Below are 20,598 nucleotides of genomic sequence, written 5' to 3'. Positions count from 1 at the left end.
AAAAGCTGAAGAGATTTTTGTTCTACCACAAATATGTCAGAAAATACCCCATTGGTGGATTTAAAACGCGGCGGTAGCTAACAAGAGTCTAAATCTGACGAATAAACGTCATAACACCCAACATTGGCCGCCTTTAGCTTAGCGGTGGTGATGTGAAGTCATGTGACCATGCTGTAGTTCTTTTATAGCTCAACATTAGCCGCCTTTAGCTTAGTGGTGGTGACGTGAAGTCATGTAACCGTGCTGTAGTTCCTTTATAGCCCAACATTAGCCAACTTTAGCTTAGCAGTGGTGACGTGAAGTCATGTGACCGTGCTGTAGTTCCTTTACAGCCCAACATTAGCCAACTTTAGCTTAGCAGTGGTGACGTGAAGTCATGTGACCGTGCTGTAGTTCCTTTACAGCCCAACATTAGCCACCTTTAGCTTAGCAGTGGTGACGTGAAGTCATGTGACCGTGCTGTAGTTCCTTTACAGCCCAACATTAGCCACCTTTAGCTTAGCGGTGGTGACGTGAAGTCATGTGACCGTGCTGTAGTTCCTTTATAGCCTAACGTTAGCCTCCTTTAGCTTAGAGGTGGTGACGTGAAGTCATGTGACCGTGCTGTAGTTCCTTTATAGCCTAACGTTAGCTTTTTACTTCAGAAATCATAATGTGGAGATTAAACCTACCTAAAATTGAAAGTATCATACACTTTTGTTGGCCACTGATCAACAATATACTGAAACTCAAAAATGCAAATGTTTCTGGTTCTGGAACATGTTTATTTAAGTTCATAAATCCATGACTCTTGTTTATCCACATAGAAGACAGCTGTTCTCAGCCTCTCCCTGAACACCAGCGCTCCTCAGCTCAGACATAAAACCCCCCATGATGGCGCTCTCTATGAGGCTGCTGTTGCTCTTGGTTGTCAGGCAGTCCTGATCTTTAGAGAAATATGCTGACGCTCCTCCTGACACCTGGATGTGTGCTTCTAGAAATACAGAAAAACAAAATGAGGGTCTACTTTACTGGCACTGTGTAAATATATAATTTGTCTTTCATTTTTTTAAGACATGCAAAAGTTATAAAACATAGTGAAGGAATCAAAATATTTGAGGAGGCCATAGTATGTTCATTTTCAGGTGTATATCAGTATGTAGTGTCTCTACTTTAAAGAGTCCTCTCCTGCTGATGTTCAGGTGTATATCAGTATGTAGTGTCTCTACTTTAAAGAGTCCTCTCCTGCTGATGTTCAGGTGTATATCAGTATGTAGTGTCTCTACTTTAAAGAGTCCTCTCCTGCTGATGTTCAGGTGTATATCAGTATGTAGTGTCTCTACTTTAAAGAGTCGTCTCCTGCTGATGTTCAGGTGTATATCAGTATGTAGTGTCTCTACTTTAAAGAGTCCTCTCCTGCTGATGTTCAGGTGTATATCAGTATGTAGTGTCTCTACTTTAAAGAGTCCTCTCCTGCTGATGTTCAGGTGTATATCAGTATGTAGTGTCTCTACTTTAAAGAGTCCTCTCCTGCTGATGTTCAGGTGTATATCAGTATGTAGTGTCTCTACTTTAAAGAGTCCTCTCCTGCTGATGTTCAGGTGTATATCAGTATGTAGTGTCTCTACTTTAAAGAGTCCTCTCCTGCTGATATTCAGGTGTATATCAGTATGTAGTGTCTCTACTTTAAAGAATCCTCTCCTGCTTATGTTCAGGTGTATATCAGTATGTAGTGTCTCTACTTTAAAGAGTCCTCTCCTGCTGATGTTCAGGTGTATATCAGTATGTAGTGTCTCTATTTTAAAGAGTCCTCTCCTGCTGATGTTCAGGTGTATATCAGTATGTGGTGTCTCTACTTTAAAGAGTCCTCTTCTGCTGATGTTCAGGTGTATATCAGTATGTAGTGTCTCTACTTTAAAGAGTCCTCTCCTGCTGATATTCAGGTGTATATCAGTATGTAGTGTCTCTACTTTAAAGAGTCCTCTCCTGCTGATGTTCAGGTGTATATCAGTATGTAGTGTCTCTACTTTAAAGAGTCCTCTCCTGCTGATGTTCAGGTGTATATCAGTATGTAGTGTCTCTACTTTAAAGAGTCGTCTCCTGCTGATATTCAGGTGTTTATCAGTATGTAGTGTCTCTACTTTAAAGAGTCCTCTCCTGCTGATGTTCAGGTGTATATCAGTATGTAGTGTCTCTACTTTAAAGAGTCCTCTCCTGCTGATGTTCAGGTGTATATCAGTATGTAGTGTCTCTACTTTAAAGAGTCCTCTCCTGCTGATGTTCAGGTGTATATCAGTATATAGTGTCTCTACTTTAAAGAGTCCTCTCCTGCTGATGTTCAGGTGTATATCAGTATATAGTGTGTCTACTTTAAAGAGTCCTCTCCTGCTGATGTTCAGGTGTATATCAGTATGTAGTGTCTCTACTTTAAAGAGTCCTCTCCTGCTGATATTCAGGTGTATATCAGTATGTAGTGTCTACTTTAAAGAGTCCTCTCCTGCTGATGTTCAGGTGTATATCAGTATGTAGTGTCTCTACTTTAAAGAGTCCTCTCCTGCTGATGTTCAGGTGTATATCAGTATGTAGTGTCTCTACTTTAAAGAGTCCTCTCCTGCTGATGTTCAGGTGTATATCAGTATGTAGTGTCTCTACTTTAAAGAGTACTCTCCTGCTGATGTTCAGGTGTATATCAGTATGTAGTGTCTCTACTTTAAAGAGTCCTCTCCTGCTGATGTTCAGGTGTATATCAGTATGTAGTGTCTCTACTTTAAAGAGTCCTCTCCTGCTGATGTTCAGGTGTATATCAGTATGTAGTGTCTCTACTTTAAAGAGTCCTCTCCTGCTGATGTTCAGGTGAATATCAGTATGTAGTGTCTCTACTTTAAAGAGTCCTCTCCTGCTGATATTCAGGTGTATATCAGTATGTAGTGTCTCTACTTTAAAGAGTCCTCTCCTGTTGATGTTCAGGTGTATATCAGTATGTGGTGTCTCTACTTTAAAGAGTCCTCTTCTGCTGATGTTCAGGTGTATATCAGTATGTAGTGTCTCTACTTTAAACAGTCCTCTCCTGCTGATATTCAGGTGTATATCAGTATGTAGTGTCTCTACTTTAAAGAGTCCTCTTCTGCTGATGTTCAGGTGTATATCAGTATGTAGTGTCTCTACTTTAAACAGTCCTCTCCTGCTGATATTCAGGTGTATATCAGTATGTAGTGTCTCTACTTTAAAGAGGCCTCTCCTGCTGATGTTCAGGTGTATATCAGTATCTAGTGTCTCTACTTTAAAGAGTCCTCTCCTGCTGATATTCAGGTGTATATCAGTATCTAGTGTCTCTACTTTAAAGAGTCCTCTCCTGCTGATGTTCAGGCGTATATCAGTATCTAGTGTCTCTACTTTAAAGAGTCCTCTCCTGCTGATATTCAGGTGTATATCCGTATGTAGTGTCTCTACTTTAAAGAGTCCTCTCCTGCTGATGTTCAGGTGTATATCAGTATGTAGTGTCTCTACTTTAAACAGTCCTCTCCTGCTGATGTTCAGGTGTATATCAGTATGTAGTGTCTCTACTTTAAAGAGTCCTCTCCTGCTGATGTTCAGGTGTATATCAGTATGTAGTGTCTCTACTTTAAAGAGTACTCTCCTGCTGATGTTCAGGTGTATATCAGTATGTAGTGTCTCTACTTTAAAGAGTCCTCTCCTGCTGATGTTCAGGTGTATATCAGTATGTAGTGTCTCTACTTTAAAGAGTCCTTTCCTGCTGATCTTCAGGTGAATATCAGTATGTAGTGTCTCTACTTTAAAGAGTCCTCTCCTGCTGATGTTCAGGTGTATATCAGTATGTAGTGTCTCTACTTTAAAGAGTCCTCTCCTGCTGATGTTCAGGTGTATATCAGTATGTAGTGTCTCTACTTTAAAGAGTCCTCTCCTGCTGATGTTCAGGTGTATATCAGTATGTAGTGTCTCTACTTTAAAGAGTCCTCTCCTGCTGATGTTCAGGTGTATATCAGTATGTAGTGTCTCTACTTTAAAGAGTCCTCTCCTGCTGATGTTCAGGTGTATATCAGTATGTAGTGTCTCTACTTTAAAGAGTCCTCTCCTGCTGATGTTCAGGTGTATATCAATATGTAGTGTCTCTACTTTAAAGAGTCCTCTCCTGCTGATATTCAGGTGTATATCAGTATGTAGTGTCTCTACTTTAAAGAGTCCTCTTCTGCTGATGTTCAGGTGTATATCAGTATGTAGTGTCTCTACTTTAAAGAGGCCTCTCCTGCTGATGTTCAGGTGTATATCAGTATCTAGTGTCTCTACTTTAAAGAGTCCTCTCCTGCTGATATTCAGGTGTATATCAGTATCTAGTGTCTCTACTTTAAAGAGTCCTCTCCTGCTGATGTTCAGGCGTATATCAGTATGTAGTGTCTCTACTTTAAAGAGTCCTCTCCTGCTGAAGTCCCTCTGGAGGGAACACTAGCTTTGCAGACCATGCACACAAACCGATATAACACACTACAGGAAAGGGAAAACCACAAAAAGCATGATGTGTTCCTGCTTTGAACTTAAGCAGAAAGGTTTAACAAGTAGTTGATGAAACACTTTCTTACTGTGGCACACGGCCAGTTTGTTTCCTCCAATGAACTGACTCTGCCATTTAAACCCTGTCTGCTCACTGCACTCTTCATACAGCCGACTTCTCCTGAGGAAACTGAAATCGTAACCCTGTGAAAGAAAAATGACATTAGAATACACATGTTTCCACTTCCAACAGACGTGTCTTTTTGTATTCCACTTACATGGTTGCACATAGGCTTGCAGTAGCGCTTGTTGCTCACTGTGACGCACAACAACCCTCCATCTGTTAGTACTTCAGCTTGAGGGCATTTCTTTGGCTCTGCATTCTGGCATTCTGAAAATCAATGATTATTTAATAAATATGAAATTGAAAATTGAACCGGTTAGATTTTGTTTTCAACCATTTATTTATCCCTTAGGCCTTTAGCGTGCCCGAGGAGCAAGTTTTGATTCAGCCAATTTCAGACTTACAAGAGAAGCCACAGAGATGAATGCGATTAAAGAGTTCAATCCTAATCAGTGATGAGTGTTTGTTGTAAAGCAGGGGTGTCAAACTCAATTTCTTCACGGGCCACATCAGCATTATGGTTGCACTCAAAGGGCCAGTTGTAACTTTAAGACTATATATCGAAATACATATATAAATATTTAATATATATAAAATAATGTATGATATGATATTATTGCCTCTGCATTGGATTATTATCTGATAGGGTAATAACTTCATAATTAACTACGTCTGAAAGCAGAAGTCTAGGGCAAATAATTGCAATTGCATTCACTGAGAATGTTACAAAATGATTTTAAATAAATCAAATTCTGAGAAAAAAACTTGTTCTGAGAAAAAAAGTCAAATTCTGAGAAAAAAGTCAAATTTGAGATGCATTGTGGGATATGTAGTTTATGGGCGTCGTGCCTCTGTAAATCGACATGTAACCGTATAATAAACATATTATATTCTTTGCAAACTCTTGAGGGGCCGCATGAAATGAAGTCGCGGGCCGGATTTGTCCCCCGGGCCTTGAGTTTGACACCCCTGTTGTAAAGGATCAGATCTCCTCTCTGTAAGTTGTTCTGTTCTCTAATACTTGTAGTCTGAATCTATACTTCTACCTGCTTTATGAGTCTGCTTCTTTTTTTTTTACACGTGGCCATCTTCTTAAAACATTTCAAAGTGATCATCTTTTTTCCTACAATTCTGACTTTTTTTGCAAAATGCGAGAAAACAATTAAAAATGCAAATGTTGTTCAAATTCTCAATTTTTTTAAAACAGAAATTTCTTATTTTTTTTATCTCACCTTTTATTTTCTAAATCTCACGTTTTTCTAACAAAAATCTAACTTTTCAGAAAAAAACCTGTATCCCAAAAATGTAAAATTCAGACTTGGAACGATTACGAAAACAACGTAATCGAAATAAAATGATTATTTTTTTATTATTAATTTTTTGTTTTTCAGTTGAATTATACTTACATTTCAGGGTAATCAACTGTTAAAAACATACTATTCACATTTTTTTCTCCAATAAATTGATGTTTTCAAAGTAAATGGATAATCGTTTTTAATAATCGTGATATCAATTATTGACCCAAATAATCGAGATTATGATTTTTGCCATAATCGAGCAGCCCTATCAGATATAGCATCTGACTTATTTTCCAAATGTAGACTTGAAAGACTTGAAAGCTGAATGACAGGCAGGTTTTCCTATCACTACAATCATTTATGATCCTTAATATGTTGCTACCGCTCAGCTGGAGACTGTTCAGTTTGTTCGTCAGGTTCCTCAGGTTCAGCAGCAGGCCAGCTCTCTCCTCTGAACTCCAGGAAAGCAGCAGGCTGTCCTCACACTCTACCGCCCCCTGGTGGTGAGTAGAAGAACAACAAATGCTTTATTGCTCTGTTGTTATTATACACTTATAGTGGACATTCACACATGCAAACAAGACTTATACACACAAGAATCCAATAACAGAAAGGTGGCTTAGCAAAGGAGCATGTTTCCACTTCCTGGATCACATCTGCAGCTATCAGTTCACTTTTAATTGTATTTCTCGGTCCATACGTGGACTTAAACCAGTGACCATGCAGTTCCCAAAACCCCGACAGACTGAGATAATACCGGGACAGGATACTTGTTTTATAAGGAAAATAATACTAATAATAATGTAAGAATATTTTTAAATGTCTCACAAATAAAGGAATTCTACAATAAAAGAAAGTAAAACAAATATTGTGAGAATATAAGTGACAGACAAAGCACAGCTACAGTAACGGGTTAAAAAGTGACAAAAAGTTGTTAAAATTAGAAAAAGAGAGAGACGGCACCACAGACAGTGTACGGTACGAAATGGAAAACTAATTCCATATAAAAAACATCACACACTGGGTAAATGATTTGTGTTATATTACAGTATGTTCTTGTCTTAAAGAACACGATGTAACCCGACCCGATATGTGCTCTTTAACGCTTTCCCGACCGTAAAAACATCCACAGTTTACCTTGAGGTTAGACGTCAGACTATTGTATCCGCACTGCAACGTCTCATCTGGAGCTGCACAGGAGAACAAGACTACACACACACACACACACACACACACACACACACACACACACACACACACACACACACACACACACACACACACACACACACACACACACACACACACACACACACACACACACACACACACACACACACACACACACACACACACACACACAGAGAGCCACACACACACACACACACACACACACACACACACACACACACACACACACACACACACACACACACACACAGAGACACACACACAGAGACACACACACACACACACACACACACACACACACACACACACACACACACACACACACATAGAGACACACACACACACACACACACACACACACACACACACACACACACACACACACACACACACACACACACACACACACACACACACACACACACACACACACACACAGAGACACACACACACAGAGACACACACACAGAGACACACACACAGAGACACACACACACACACACACACACACACACACACACACACACACACACACACACACAGAGACACACACACACAGAGACACACACACAGAGACACACACACACAGAGACACACACACAGAGACACACACACAGAGACACACACACACACACACACACACACACACACACACACACACACACACACACACACAGAGACACACACACAGAGACACACACACAGAGACACACACACACACACACACACACACACACACACACACACACACACACACACACACACACACACATTTACATGTCTTGTTCTTCAGTGTACATGTTCCCTTTTATGATCTACACCTGTGAGATTACCTGCTAGTGAGCAAATCCACATCAGAGCTCCCTGTAACGCCATGTTCGCTGAATTAGATTAGTTTTTTCTGACCCCGGAGTGAAGGCAGAGCGCTGACAGGTGGATTTATTGACTTTTGTGGAGCAAAGTGTACAGAATTGGTCAATAATGTGATGCTCAGCCAAGATCAAAGTCCCTGGATTTCTCACATTTCACTAACCTCAAGAAAACAAGGTGTTCTCGCTAAGTCAAACTAATGTGCCAATAGAGCAAGAGAACATCTGCTTGGTAAGATTTCCTGAAATAGGATGGGATATTTATTTAAATCAGATCTTGTAATTATCTGGGAAAACTACTTTTGAACTATATTTGACCGGAATCAGGAAATGTTGTGTTAGCAAGTCAAATGCTCAAAAGTGTTCTGCTTTGTGATTTGTGATAACAATTTAAAATAAAACGTTTCATCTGAGAAGTAAGGTGTCTTAAAAACAAGACCCTATCTCCCTGTCTTGTTCCTTCTTAAGTTAGCAGGTCTTATATCAAGTGTAAAGACACACTCTGACTAGAAATGAGACGCCTATACTCGGCAAGATTCACCGTTTTTGTAGTGATCTGATGCAACTCAGACTTTAGATACAGAGGTGGGTGTCATTAGCTTTCCATATTATGTATACTGGATGTTTTAAGCAACGAGCAGACAAACACACTCTGATTTATTTTAATAATACCATTCATCCAGGAGTGTATAAATAAATATCCCATCCTATTTCAGGAAATCTTACCAAGCAGATGTTCACTTGCTCTATTGGCACATTAGTTTGACTTAGCGAGAACACCTTGTTTTCATTATTTGTTTACTTGAGGTTAGTGAAATGTGAGAAATCCAGGGACTTTGATCTTGGCTGAGCATCACATTATTGACCAATTCTGTACACTTTGCTCCACAAAAGTCAATAAATCCACCTGTCAGCGCTCTGCCTTCACTCCGGGGTCAGAAAAACAAATCTAATTCAGCGAACATGGCGTTACAGGGAGCTCTGATGTGGATTTGCTCACTAGGGGCCTGGACTGGGAGCCATAGGGTCACCGGTTCAAGTCCCCGAACAGACCTAAAATATGGAGTGTGGACTGCTACCTGGAAAGGTCCCAGTTCACCTCCTGCCCTGCCGTGGTGCCTTGAGCAAGGCACCCCCACTCCCATTGCTCCCCGGGCGCAGTACAATAGCTACCCACCAGCGTTTCCGCCAGGGGGGGCGTTTTGCGAACGCGAGCCGAGGGCTTCCAAAAATATTAAAAATTCGAGAGAAGATTGAGAGTTTTTATCGCTTGAAATGACGAAAAGGAAAAAGGACAAGGACCTCCCTCTGTTGGAGGGGCAAAGGGGTCTGGTGGGATTCTTTTCGGAGTATTGAAGATCGTTTCCCCGACATCGAAGGTGCCTGCTACGGGACAACACGGAATGTGCGCGATTTGGACGCGATGAGTGGGGGGTTTTTAGTGGAGCACGCGCGTGAGCTGCGACCGCCGGAGCCTCGCAGCGGCGAAACTGAGGCTCCGTGGTAAACTGTGGTAACATGAAGAGCCGTTTGGGAGCCGAAATCGCCGGCGCTTTAAGAGAGCCGAGCCAAATGATCCGGCTCACTAACGTAAAAAGACGGTATCTATAAGGGACAGCTCAAGTCAAAATTCAAGCACCCCCCCCCCCCCAACACATTTCACTGTGTGCTGTGTGCTCTGCATGTGTGACCATTAAAGAGGGCTTCATCCATTCTGTTCTATTGCTTTTTGATTGCTTTTTGATTTGCTAGTACACTGTAGGAATCAACCTGTATTATATTCATCCTCACACAGGATTAGCAGGGTTACTATACACATGTAATCTGTTACAATTACTAGTTACCTGTAACAATAGGTAATCAGTAACCTTATCGAGTCCCAACATATACAAGTAATATAACCTGATTTTGGATTTGGATGACCTCAATATCACATGCAATGCCAACAAGTACAAGAGAAGAGGGATATCAGTAAGATGTGTTTTTACTGAAGTGTAGTATGTAAGACAACAGAACAATGTGACCTTGGAAGAAAGATATTTAGGATCAGAAATGATTTTATTGATTTGAAAACCTGCCTTTAATGAAGCAGATTCAGCCTCTACACCAACACTGAAACACATGAGCACGGACTACAGTTTAAAGAAGCAGAGATTAAATCTGAGCTGACAGAAAATGCTCAGTTTTAGTTTAACACACACAGTGAAGCTCACACACACTGTTTGATGAACATATAGGTTCACCTGCTGAATGAAAAACAGAACAAATGAAGCAAAGAAAGTGAAAACCATGAAGCAGATTCAGGAAGTAGAAGATTCACACTGGAAGTATTAGAGAACAGAACAGCTGACAGAAGAGAGAACATCTGATCCTTCAACAACAAACACTTTGTGCTCTTTTTAACTTTTTACTAACACTGTAATCCAACATTTTTTGAAATGTAACTGTAATCTGATTACGTTGTTTCTTGTATCCTGATTATGTAATCCATTGCATAGGATGCTACTTATTCAAACTTGTAAACCCTACACACGTTCACACACACACACACACACACACACACACACACACACACACACGTTCACACACACACACACACACACACACACACACACACACACGCTCACACACGCTCACACACACACGCACACACACACACACACACACACACACACAAGGCCCACACACACACACACACACACACACAAGGCCCACACACACACACACACAAGGCCCCCACACACACACACACACACACACACACACACACACACACACACACACACACACACACACACACACACACACACACACACACACACTGGCTGCGTGTCAGTTAGGAAGTTGTGTGGGGAACGATGAGTGTGTAAATAATTCACTGGATGTTATTTATTATGGATGTCTGACGATCTGGCAGCAAATGAATGATTGAAGCTTTGAGGAAAAGTGTTTGAGCTCATTAAAGGGACGATTGCCTTTTTATATTTGATTTGAAGAACGAAGATTAGCCTCCAAATGGACCTTGAAAGACGTCTTTATCGTGCCAGCATGTCGTCTCACATGCCTCACTCCCTTTGTCTGGATTTCTCTCGTGATCAAAGAAATAATAGAAAGTTGACTTTAATGTGTAAATGATGTTTTTATCCTCAGATCCTCAAAGAACTATTTTTATGAACGATTTTGTGGAATCCGTGATGTTCCCTTCTTCTTTTGAAAGCAGTGTGAATCCACCGGGTTATTCTTTAAATCCTTTTGATGCACGTCGTCATGATGCGAAAGCCTTTGACTTCAGAACTCAGATGTATCAGCGCGTGTTTGATAATGCTTCCAGTGGCTTTACGTTCCCCGTGAACACGACTCCCTGCACGTTCTCGTCCTCACTTCGTCCCTCTGTGATCTCTCACTGTACATTTTTGCCAGCACTTCAAAAGAAGGCGGGTTTTACTGATCTTACACCGCCGTGGGTTAAAGGGGAGCTCTCTGGGTTTTACAAATCAAAGTGCGTCGAGGAGTTGAACTGCGTGTGTGAGAGTCTGATAAAGCTTTGTGTGCTCCAGAGGGACTCGCGTGAAGTCTGATAAACGCCAAGTCGCTTGAAATGTAATCCAGGATTTAAGGAGTGAAAATAAATGATACAGTTTCTCCGACACATGTCCCTTGTGAGGATTTCTTTGGTTTTGATTTATATTGAATGTTAAACAATAATACAAACACATAATAATTATAACGACATTCAGCATGATAATTATCGGACAATACAAAATTAAGCAAGTGTGAAATCGATAAACAAAAATGACTGATTCTAAATTATATACAAACAAATGATCCCTTGTGAGGATGACATAAGATACGATAAGAAGTACTTTATTGATTCCAAGTTGGGACTTTTTTGTGTTGCAGCATAAAAAGACATGGCATTGTACAATACAAATTAAAAAACTAGAAATAAACAATACAAAATCTCAATAGCAATAAAATAGCATTGAAAAAAGTAATGTTGAATTGCAAAGTTACAGTGACAACAGGATATTATATATACATAAGTATGTGAGGAATGGAATATTAAATATTAGATTGGATATAAATGTGAAGTGTGATTTCGTGTCAAGTTATCCAAGACAAGAGCAAAATATAATAAACTGTAAAATAACATTAATAAAGCAGGCAACACTTCTATGTAAAGATATTGTGAAGTAATATAAGTGCTCTTCTTTGGTGCTTTGTTATAGCCAGTACAGATGAACGTGCATGTTGATGTATCCCAATAGATAGTCTCAACGTTGTTACATTTAAAAAAACAAATCAAATGACAGGAGGGGGGACTGCACAGGAAGACTCTGAAAACTCATGATGAAGACATGATGAAGCTCCCTGTGCAATCCTTGACGGTCCGAATAGTCCGGAACCAAAGAAAACTTGTCAAAAAAGTTGTCGATGGAAAATGTAACCGACCAGTCTGGAAGCCATCGATGGAAACCCAGTTGTTAAATACAGTGGGGCAAAAAAGTATTTACCGTAATGTTCGGACTATAAGCCGCGCCTTTTTTCCCATTTTTCGACGCTGCGGCTTATATAACGGTGCGGCTAATCTATGGATTTTTACAGCTAACGGCCACTAGGGGACCTCCTACATCTATGGGTTTTACAGGTTACAGTCCACCACCTTTAACTCTATGGGCTCTATGGCCGGTCCGCGCCCCCCACCTTTAAGCGGCGGGTTCCAGCAGGAAAAGCTGGAGGCCGGAAAAGAGTGAGACAGGTAGCGCGCAAAAGTAAAAGTGGAACCGAGAGTGGTACGAGAGACAGAACGAGAGCAAGACAGACAGACATTACGAGAGCGAGACAGTTTGTCCCCGTACCACTGGTTGAAAACCACTGCTGTAGATCACTGCCGGTACGTGCGCTGGGAGCGCACCGTTTAAGTTTGAAAGTTGAAAAGTGTGTGTGTCTGAAACGCTATGTGATACAGTACAGTTTACACAGCACATGTTCTGTAGCTACTATTGCACTAAATGCTAACACTTGAATACGTTATGCAAATATGCAACTTGTTTGTTGAAATGTTAATAAATGGGAGCTTCCTGAAACAGCCCTCTCTTTCCCGACAATCCCCTCTGTGCACGAACCCTTACATATGGTAATTAAACATTAAAACACCTGCGGCTTATAGTCCAGTGCGGCTTATATATGTACACATCATTCAATTTAGCTGCTGCGGTTTATATTCAGGTGCGCCTTGTAGTCCGAAAATTACGGTAATTGTTTTGGTCATGGAAAGTTAGGTAAAGGTCATGGAGAAGTCATTGAAAATCATTGAAAAAGTGTATGAACCCTGGTTTATATGTACTGTATGTAGTACCAAATGTAGTAGTGTTTGCATTGGCCCTTTCTCGCCTTAGGCTTTCAAACTGCACCTTAATGCTCACCACCACCGCAGGCCACACCATTATTAGTTTAGCAGCACATGGGCTACATTAAGGCAGCAAAATGTGCATGTGCACACACACCGCAATACAGACAATTTATTCCAAAACAACACACGTTTATTGGATATGGCAAATCAATCAGTCGGACAAGGTGACACCAGGAAGGGAACTAAAGTTTGTTTATTGAGGCAAAAATGACAAGCTTTATGTTGACATAAACAGTCTAACATATCCAGATACAACATCTCCTGATTCTGTATCTGTATGACATGCAGATTTTATTTCTGTATTATTCAAAAATAGCCCGTTCACTGTGCATCCTCACACCTCTCATCTTTTCATTTCTGTAAAATGGTTTTAAAACTGTTTTTGATGCCCAGAGCCCGAGCTTTAAAATGTTATGAGCAATGCTACGGTTCCCTGGAGAAGACCATATATATATACAAAGGCCTCCGAGGTCACACATAGACACACACAGGACGCCAATACAGAGCCACACACACACACACACACACACACACACACACACACAGACAGACAGACAGACAGACAGACAGACAGACAGACAGACAGACAGACAGACAGACAGACAGACAGACAGACAGACAGACAGACAGACAGACAGACAGACAGACAGACAGACAGTGCACATCAATACAGAGCCACACACACACACACACACACACACACACACACACACACACACACACACACACACACACACACACACACACACACACACACACAGAGACATGCACACACTCTCTCACACACACACACACACACACACACACACACACACACACACACACACACACACACACACACACACACACAGACACACACACACACACACACACACACACACACACACACACACACACACACACACACACACACACACACACACACACACACTCACAGCAGCCCTCTGTGACTGTGTGGCATAACAATAATGATGAATGGCGTGTTTGATAGCAACACGCTCTCCTCTCTGTCTAACCTTTCTCAAATACTCGTGACATTCTCCCCACGGCGCTCCTTGTCTGCCTCCCTTCGAGGCATTGTGCTGAATTATCCACCCATGGAAAACTGCTACTCTGTTGTCAAATGATTCACATGGATGAGCTTTAGAAAGCCGAGCCGCCTGAGCTGATTGGTATTCAGCAAAGACGCCCGAGCTACCTGTTTCAGAGAGTTTTCCTTGTTTGGAAGCATCACAATGCCTCCAGGGAAAGTTTGAACGCAATTGCGTCTGATGAATAGCTAATAACATCTATTAGCTCATTTTAATTACCTCCTCGCCTTCATCACGAGGCAGATTTATAACACGGAGGCAGATCCTTTTAAAATAATGTAGATCATAACCTTCAAGTCAGCTCCTTTGTTCTGATCGGACCATGTCTCGGACAACGCTGTCATTTTGAAATGTTTTCAGATATTCATCAATCTTTGTAAAGCTTGTGCATATATCAAAGAAAATGAATTATCCAATACAACATTATTATTAAATTGATCTAAAGTATAATATTTACAAGTGTCAATTATGTGATTAAACACATGATTGACCGGTTCAACATCATATTCATACATGTTATGCTCCATGTTGTCAGCACTGGAGAAGCTTTGTCTCTCTGGAGAGTCAAACATACATTTCAAAGTGACTACTGAAAAGTAGAAAATACACAAAAAGGCCTAGCAACACGTACTGTAAGTCATTAAGCTGCTTTTCCTTATAAAAACGACAGATTAGATGCATCAAGTAAAAAAACTTGTATGTCTGGGTCAGAATCTAAATTATTTTCATTTCATTTCAAACCTTTATTTAGACAGATTGGTCCCTTGAGATCATCAATCTCATTTACAAGGGAGACCTGCATCATTTAGTTCCACATGAAACATAAAAACAACATACAAACAAACAACAGAGGATATCATATTTACATATTCAACATTTACAAATACCCAGAGTGTCAGAAAGCATTTCATTTAGACGTGCCTTAAATACATCCAGAGAAATAAAATAAAGAATCATTTTAATAAGTGAAGGCCAAGAGATCTGGCCTACAAAATCTGATGTGTTGTAAACCATAATATGTGTAAATAGTGACGTGCTAAATTTCTTCTTAAGTAGATAAACTACTATTGATTGTAATTGTGAATAGAGGAGCTCTGAGCATTGCTCTTTCGTTGTTGTGTCAGGTTAAGAGAAGGTGGATGGACAATACGTTTGTGATATCGCAAATATGCAATGTCAACTCTGACATGTTTCCCCCTTTAAACTGTGGGGTTTCTCTGGAAGTGTTTCCTTGTAAGATGTGAGGGTCTAAGGACAGAGGGTCTAAGGACAGAGGGTCTAAGGACAGAGGGTCTAAGGACAGAGCGTCTAAGGACAGAGGGTCTAAGGACAGAGGGTCTAAGGACAGAGCGTCTAAGGACAGAGCGTCTAAGGACAGAGGGTCTAAGGACAGAGGGTCTAAGGACAGAGCGTCTAAGGACAGAGCGTCTAAGGACAGAGGGTCTAAGGACAGAGGGTCTAAGGACAGAGCGTCTAAAGACAGAGCGTCTAAGGACAGAGGGTCTAAGGACAGAGCGTCTAAGGACAGAGGGTCTAAGGACAGAGCGTCTAAGGACAGAGCGTCTAAGGACAGAGGGTCTAAGGACAGAGCGTCTAAGGACAGAGGGTCTAAGGACAGAGCGTCTAAGGACAGAGGGTCTAAGGACAGAGCGTCTAAGGACAGAGGGTCTAAGGACAGAGGGTCTAAGGACAGAGCGTCTAAGGACAGAGCGTCTAAGGACAGAGGGTCTAAGGACAGAGGGTCTAAGGACAGAGCGTCTAAGGACAGAGCGTCTAAGGAAAGAGCGTCTAAGGACAGAGGGTCTAAGGACAGAGGGTGTCGTATTGTCATCCTGATATTCTGTACAAACTGTGAAGTCCACTGAGACAAATGTAACATGTGTGATATTGGGCTATATAAATAAACATTGATTGATTGAACTCTCTCACGAGCTGCCTTCATTGCTGGTCGTATTTTTTTCTTCTCTGTCTGATGGCTTCAGGAAATGAAAGGAGGAAGCACTCATGACTCATGCGGTTTGAACGAAACTCAACCCGATAAACTGTCATGATGAAGCAACACCTATCACCTGACTCACATGAGAATAAACAGGAAACAAGTGGTTATTCTGCCTCGCCGAGACGACACACACACACACACACAAACGGAGAGACAGGCTGTAAGATTCAACTTTACACCAAACACAACTCTTCCACTGAGAGGACTTCTGGAATACTGGAACACCTTCCACTTCAATCAGCTGCTGCATCCACACACTGAGAGTTTCACCAGAACAAAGACTCAAAGTGAGAGGAAGTCTCAGGGGACAGGGAGCGGCTGCTGCTGAGTTCACAGCTTCCCTCACAAACAACATGGCTTCCAGATTAGAGGAAGATCTAAGCTGTACTGTCTGCCATGACACATTTAAAGATCCTGTGGTCCTGTCGTGCAGCCACAGCTTCTGTCGAGCCTGTCTGCAGAACTGGTGGACGGAGAGAGTCATCGAAGAGTGTCCACTTTGTAAGAGACCTTCAGATTACGAACCTCTCTGTAACCTGGTGTTAAAGAACCTGTGTGAGAGTTTCCTACAGGAGAGAGGTCAGAGGTCTCCAGAGGCTTTCTGCAGTCTGCACTCTGAGAAACTCAAGCTCTTCTGTCTGGACCATCAGCAGCCAGTGTGTCTCGTCTGCAGAGATTCAAAAATCCACAAAAAACACCATTTCAAACCCATGGATGAAGCTGCTCAGGATCTCAGAGAGGAGCTCCAGGAAGCTCTGCAGCCCTTGAAGACGAAGTTAGAGACTTTTGAAGAAGTTAAAGTGAAGTGTGCTCAAACAGCAGAACACCTGAAGCTCCAGGCTCAACACACAGAGACGCAGATTAAGGAGCAGTTCAAGAAGCTTCACCAGTTTCTAGAAGAGGAAGAGGAGGCCAGGCTGGCTGCACTGAGGGAGGAAGAGGAGCAGAAGAGGAGGATGATGAAGGAGAAGATGGAGGCTGTGAGCAGAGAGATAGCAGCTCTTTCACTCACAGTCAGAGCCACAGAGGAGGAGCTGAGAGCTAAAGACGTCTCCTTCCTGCACAGCTACAAGGCTGCAGTGGAGAGGCTGCAGCGCCCCCTGCTGGAGGCTCCACAGCTGCCTTCAGGAGCTCTGATAGACCAGGCCAAACACCTGGGCAACCTCAGCTTCAACATCTGGAGCAAGATGAAGGACATGGTGTCCTACTCTCCTCTAATCCTGGACCCAAACACCGCTCATCCAAGACTCATCCTGTCTGAAGATCTGACCAGAGTGAGAGCAGGAAGGTGGAGACAGAAACTTCCTGATAACCCAGAGAGGATTGATTACTACTTCTTTGTCCTGGGCTCTGAGGGCTTTGACTCAGGGACTCACAGCTGGGATGTCCAGGTTGGAGACAATACAAACTGGGAACTGGGCGTGTCAGCTGAGTCTGTCGATAGGAAGGGATCCATAGAGTCTGGAGTCTGGAGAATAGAGTATTATGAAGGGAAATACTCAGCACGGTCTCCATCAGATTCAGAAACTCCTCTCAACCTGCTGAAGGAGCTCCAGAGGGTCAGAGTGGATCTGGACTGGAACAGAGGAAAGCTGTCGTTCTCTGATCCGGACACGAACACACACATACACACCTTCACACACACTTTCACTCAGAGGCTGTTCCCATACATTCGCAATTTGGATGGACACACACTTAAGGTGTTACCAATGAAGGTCTCTGTGACTGTAGAACAACAGACATAGATGAAGATGATGATGATGATGGTGATTTATATGGTTAACTATGCAGACCTTCCTGTTTAGTGTTTGTTCCTTTTTCCCAAACGGTTTCCAGTGAAGGCTTCTCAGACGGTTGTTAGGTTAACCATTAAAGAGAGAGCTGGAGGATTCCCCCGGAGGGATGTCAAACTGTTCCTTTAATGTTTGCTCAGTAGCCTGCTGACATATTCATGTGTTTGAGTTCATCAGGGATCAGTCGTATCATTTTGTGTTCGGGTCAGTGTGATTCTGGTGTTGGGCTTATGGCTTTTCTTGTGTCTTGTTTTTGAAAATAAAATAAATGTAACATACAAATTCTCAGTATCTTTATTTTGGCAAAACAGTTAACAATTGACTTTTTACAGCTGAGGTTAAACTTCCAAAATTAACTAAAAATAATCCTTTTTGCAGACGTGCAGCTTAAAGGAACAATATAGCAGTTCAAGGGATACAAGGAGGTAAGATAGGTATGATAATAACAATACAATCAAATAATAATACCTCAAATAATTTTTTACTTTTGGTACTATAACTATATTTTGATGCTTATACTTGAGTAACATTTTGAATGCAGGACTTTTACTTGTAACAGAGTATTCCATCACTCTGGTACTTCTACTTTTACACAAGTAAAGGTTATGGGTACTTCTTCCACCTCTGCTCCTGAGGCACATCAGACATTAAAATACAAGTTCTCCCCTTGTTGAACACATCCTCAAACTGTGCGTCCGTCACACAGCCAAGCCTCCTCAGCACCTGAGTATCAATAATGAACATAATCAACTAGGACCACCAGGGTGGGTGGAGGGGGTCAGGAGGACGGGCCTGGGCTGACAGCCCAGGAGCACAGCGGAGGGCCCGGAAGGGATCTCGGGTGGATGGCCCGGGGGCAAGGCAGAGACCATGGAGGGGCGAAGTCCACAGCGTGCAAATTCAGGGGAACCGGGCACTAGGGCGAAGACTGCGGCACTCGGGGCCGGGCCCGAGGGCGAAGACCGGACAGCTCCGGAGGCCGGGCAGGAGCCGGTGTCGACCGGACAGGATCTGTAGCCGGTGGGACAGGTGTCGGCAAGATCCCCCACGGAAGAGGACACAGGGCCGGCAGGACCCCCGGCAGGAGAGCAGTCGGCGGAACCTCCAACGGCACAGGACACAGGGTTGGCAGGACCCCCGGCAGAAGAGTAGTCTTCAGGACTTCCAACGGCACAGGACACAGGGTTGGCAGGACCCCCGGCAGAAGAGCAGTCGGCGGAACCTCCACGGCACAGGACATAGGGTTGGCAGGACCCCCGGCAGAAGAGTAGTCGGCGGGGCCTCCAACGGCACAGGACACAGGGTTGGCAGGACCCCCGGCAGGAGAGCAGTCGGCGGAACCTCCACGGCACAGGACATAGGGTTGGCAGGACCCCCGGCAGAAGAGCAGTCGGCGGGACCTCCAACGGCACAGGACATGGGGTTGGCAGGACCCCCGGCAGAAGAGTAGTCGGTGGGATCCCCAACGGGACAGGACATGGAGTTGGCAGGACCCCCAGCGGAACCTCCAACGGCACTTGAGTAGGGACTTGAGTGAGGGCTTGAGAGGGAAATCGAGATGAAACTTGAGAGTGGACTTGAGAGGGATCTCGAAAGGGAACTTGAACGGAGACTCAAGAGGAGACTTGAGAGGGAACTTGAGCGGTGACTTGAGAGGAGACTCGAGAGAGGGCTTGAGAGGTGACTGGAGAGGGGACTCAAGAGGGGGCTTGAGAGGGGACTCGAGAAGGAACTTGAGAGGAGACTTGAGAGGGGACTAGAGAGGGGGCTTGAGAGGAGACTTGAGAGGGGACTAGAGAAGGAACTTGAGAGGAGACTTGAGAGGGGACTAGAGAGGAGACTTGAGAGGGGACTAGAGAAGGAACTTGAGCGGTGACTTGAGAGGGAACTCGAGAGGGGGCTTGAGAGGCGACTCGAGAGGTGACTTGAGAGGAGACGAGAGAGAGGGCTTGAGAGGTGACTGGAGAGGGGACTCAAGAGGGGGCTTGAGAGGGGACTCGAGAGGTGACTCGAGAGGAGACTCGAGAGAGGGCTTGAGAGGTGACTGGAGAGGGGACTCAAGAGGGGGCTTGAGAGGGGACTCGAGAAGGAACTTGAGAGGAGACTTGAGAGGGGACTAGAGAAGGAACTTGAGAGGAGACTTGAGAGGGGACTAGAGAAGGAACTTGAGAGGAGACTTGAGAGGGGACTAGAGAGGGTCACAGAAGACATTTTGTAAGATTATTGTGCATCGGAAGGAAGGGTTTAACTCAACACGAATATTCATCACAGAGCTTGTAAAGAGACAACAAAACTGATCGTGTCGGTGGAGGAAAGGCTTCTGCGTCTAAACAAA

General features: G+C 43.0%; 3 protein-coding genes across 4 annotated transcripts in view; 2 read left to right on the top strand and 1 right to left on the bottom strand.

Annotated features, from left to right (window-relative positions):
* Positions 1-20,598, top strand: part of LOC307044964 (coiled-coil domain-containing protein 172-like) — an 87,252-nt gene that overhangs the window by 19,217 nt on the left and 47,437 nt on the right. The window lies entirely within an intron of this gene.
* LOC307043694 (uncharacterized protein) lies at positions 744-8,058 on the bottom strand. The gene is made up of 6 exons (XM_079688391.1): positions 7,932-8,058; positions 7,045-7,115; positions 6,290-6,404; positions 4,764-4,876; positions 4,575-4,689; positions 744-973 (listed from the first exon to the last, which is right to left on the bottom strand). Exons 1-6 carry the CDS (start codon positions 7,972-7,974, stop codon positions 795-797), a joined length of 636 nt encoding a protein of 211 aa, XP_079544517.1. The 5' UTR covers positions 7,975-8,058; the 3' UTR covers positions 744-794.
* LOC307042623 (nuclear factor 7, ovary-like) lies at positions 16,096-18,562 on the top strand. Its single transcript, XM_079686613.1, has one exon. It carries the CDS (start codon positions 16,824-16,826, stop codon positions 18,213-18,215), a length of 1,392 nt encoding a protein of 463 aa, XP_079542739.1. The 5' UTR covers positions 16,096-16,823; the 3' UTR covers positions 18,216-18,562.

Source organism: Notothenia rossii (assembly GCF_949606895.1).
Source record: "Notothenia rossii genome assembly, chromosome: 6".
Taxonomy (NCBI): domain Eukaryota; kingdom Metazoa; phylum Chordata; class Actinopteri; order Perciformes; family Nototheniidae; genus Notothenia; species Notothenia rossii.
This window is presented reverse-complemented; position numbering and strand designations above follow the sequence as displayed.

Excerpts from the sequence above, each read along its gene's own strand:
- LOC307043694 (XM_079688391.1), bottom strand. The coding sequence starts at position 7,974 with ATGGCGTTACAGGGAGCTCTGATGTGGATTTGCTCACTAGCAG. Across the intron at positions 7,116-7,931 it reads GTGGATTTGCTCACTAGCAG|TCTTGTTCTCCTGTGCAGCT; the intron begins GTAATCTCACAG and ends GTGTGTGTGTAG. Across the intron at positions 6,405-7,044 it reads GTCTGACGTCTAACCTCAAG|GGGGCGGTAGAGTGTGAGGA; the intron begins GTAAACTGTGGA and ends ACTCACCACCAG.
- LOC307042623 (XM_079686613.1), top strand. The coding sequence starts at position 16,824 with ATGGCTTCCAGATTAGAGGAAGATCTAAGCTGTACTGTCTGCCATGAC.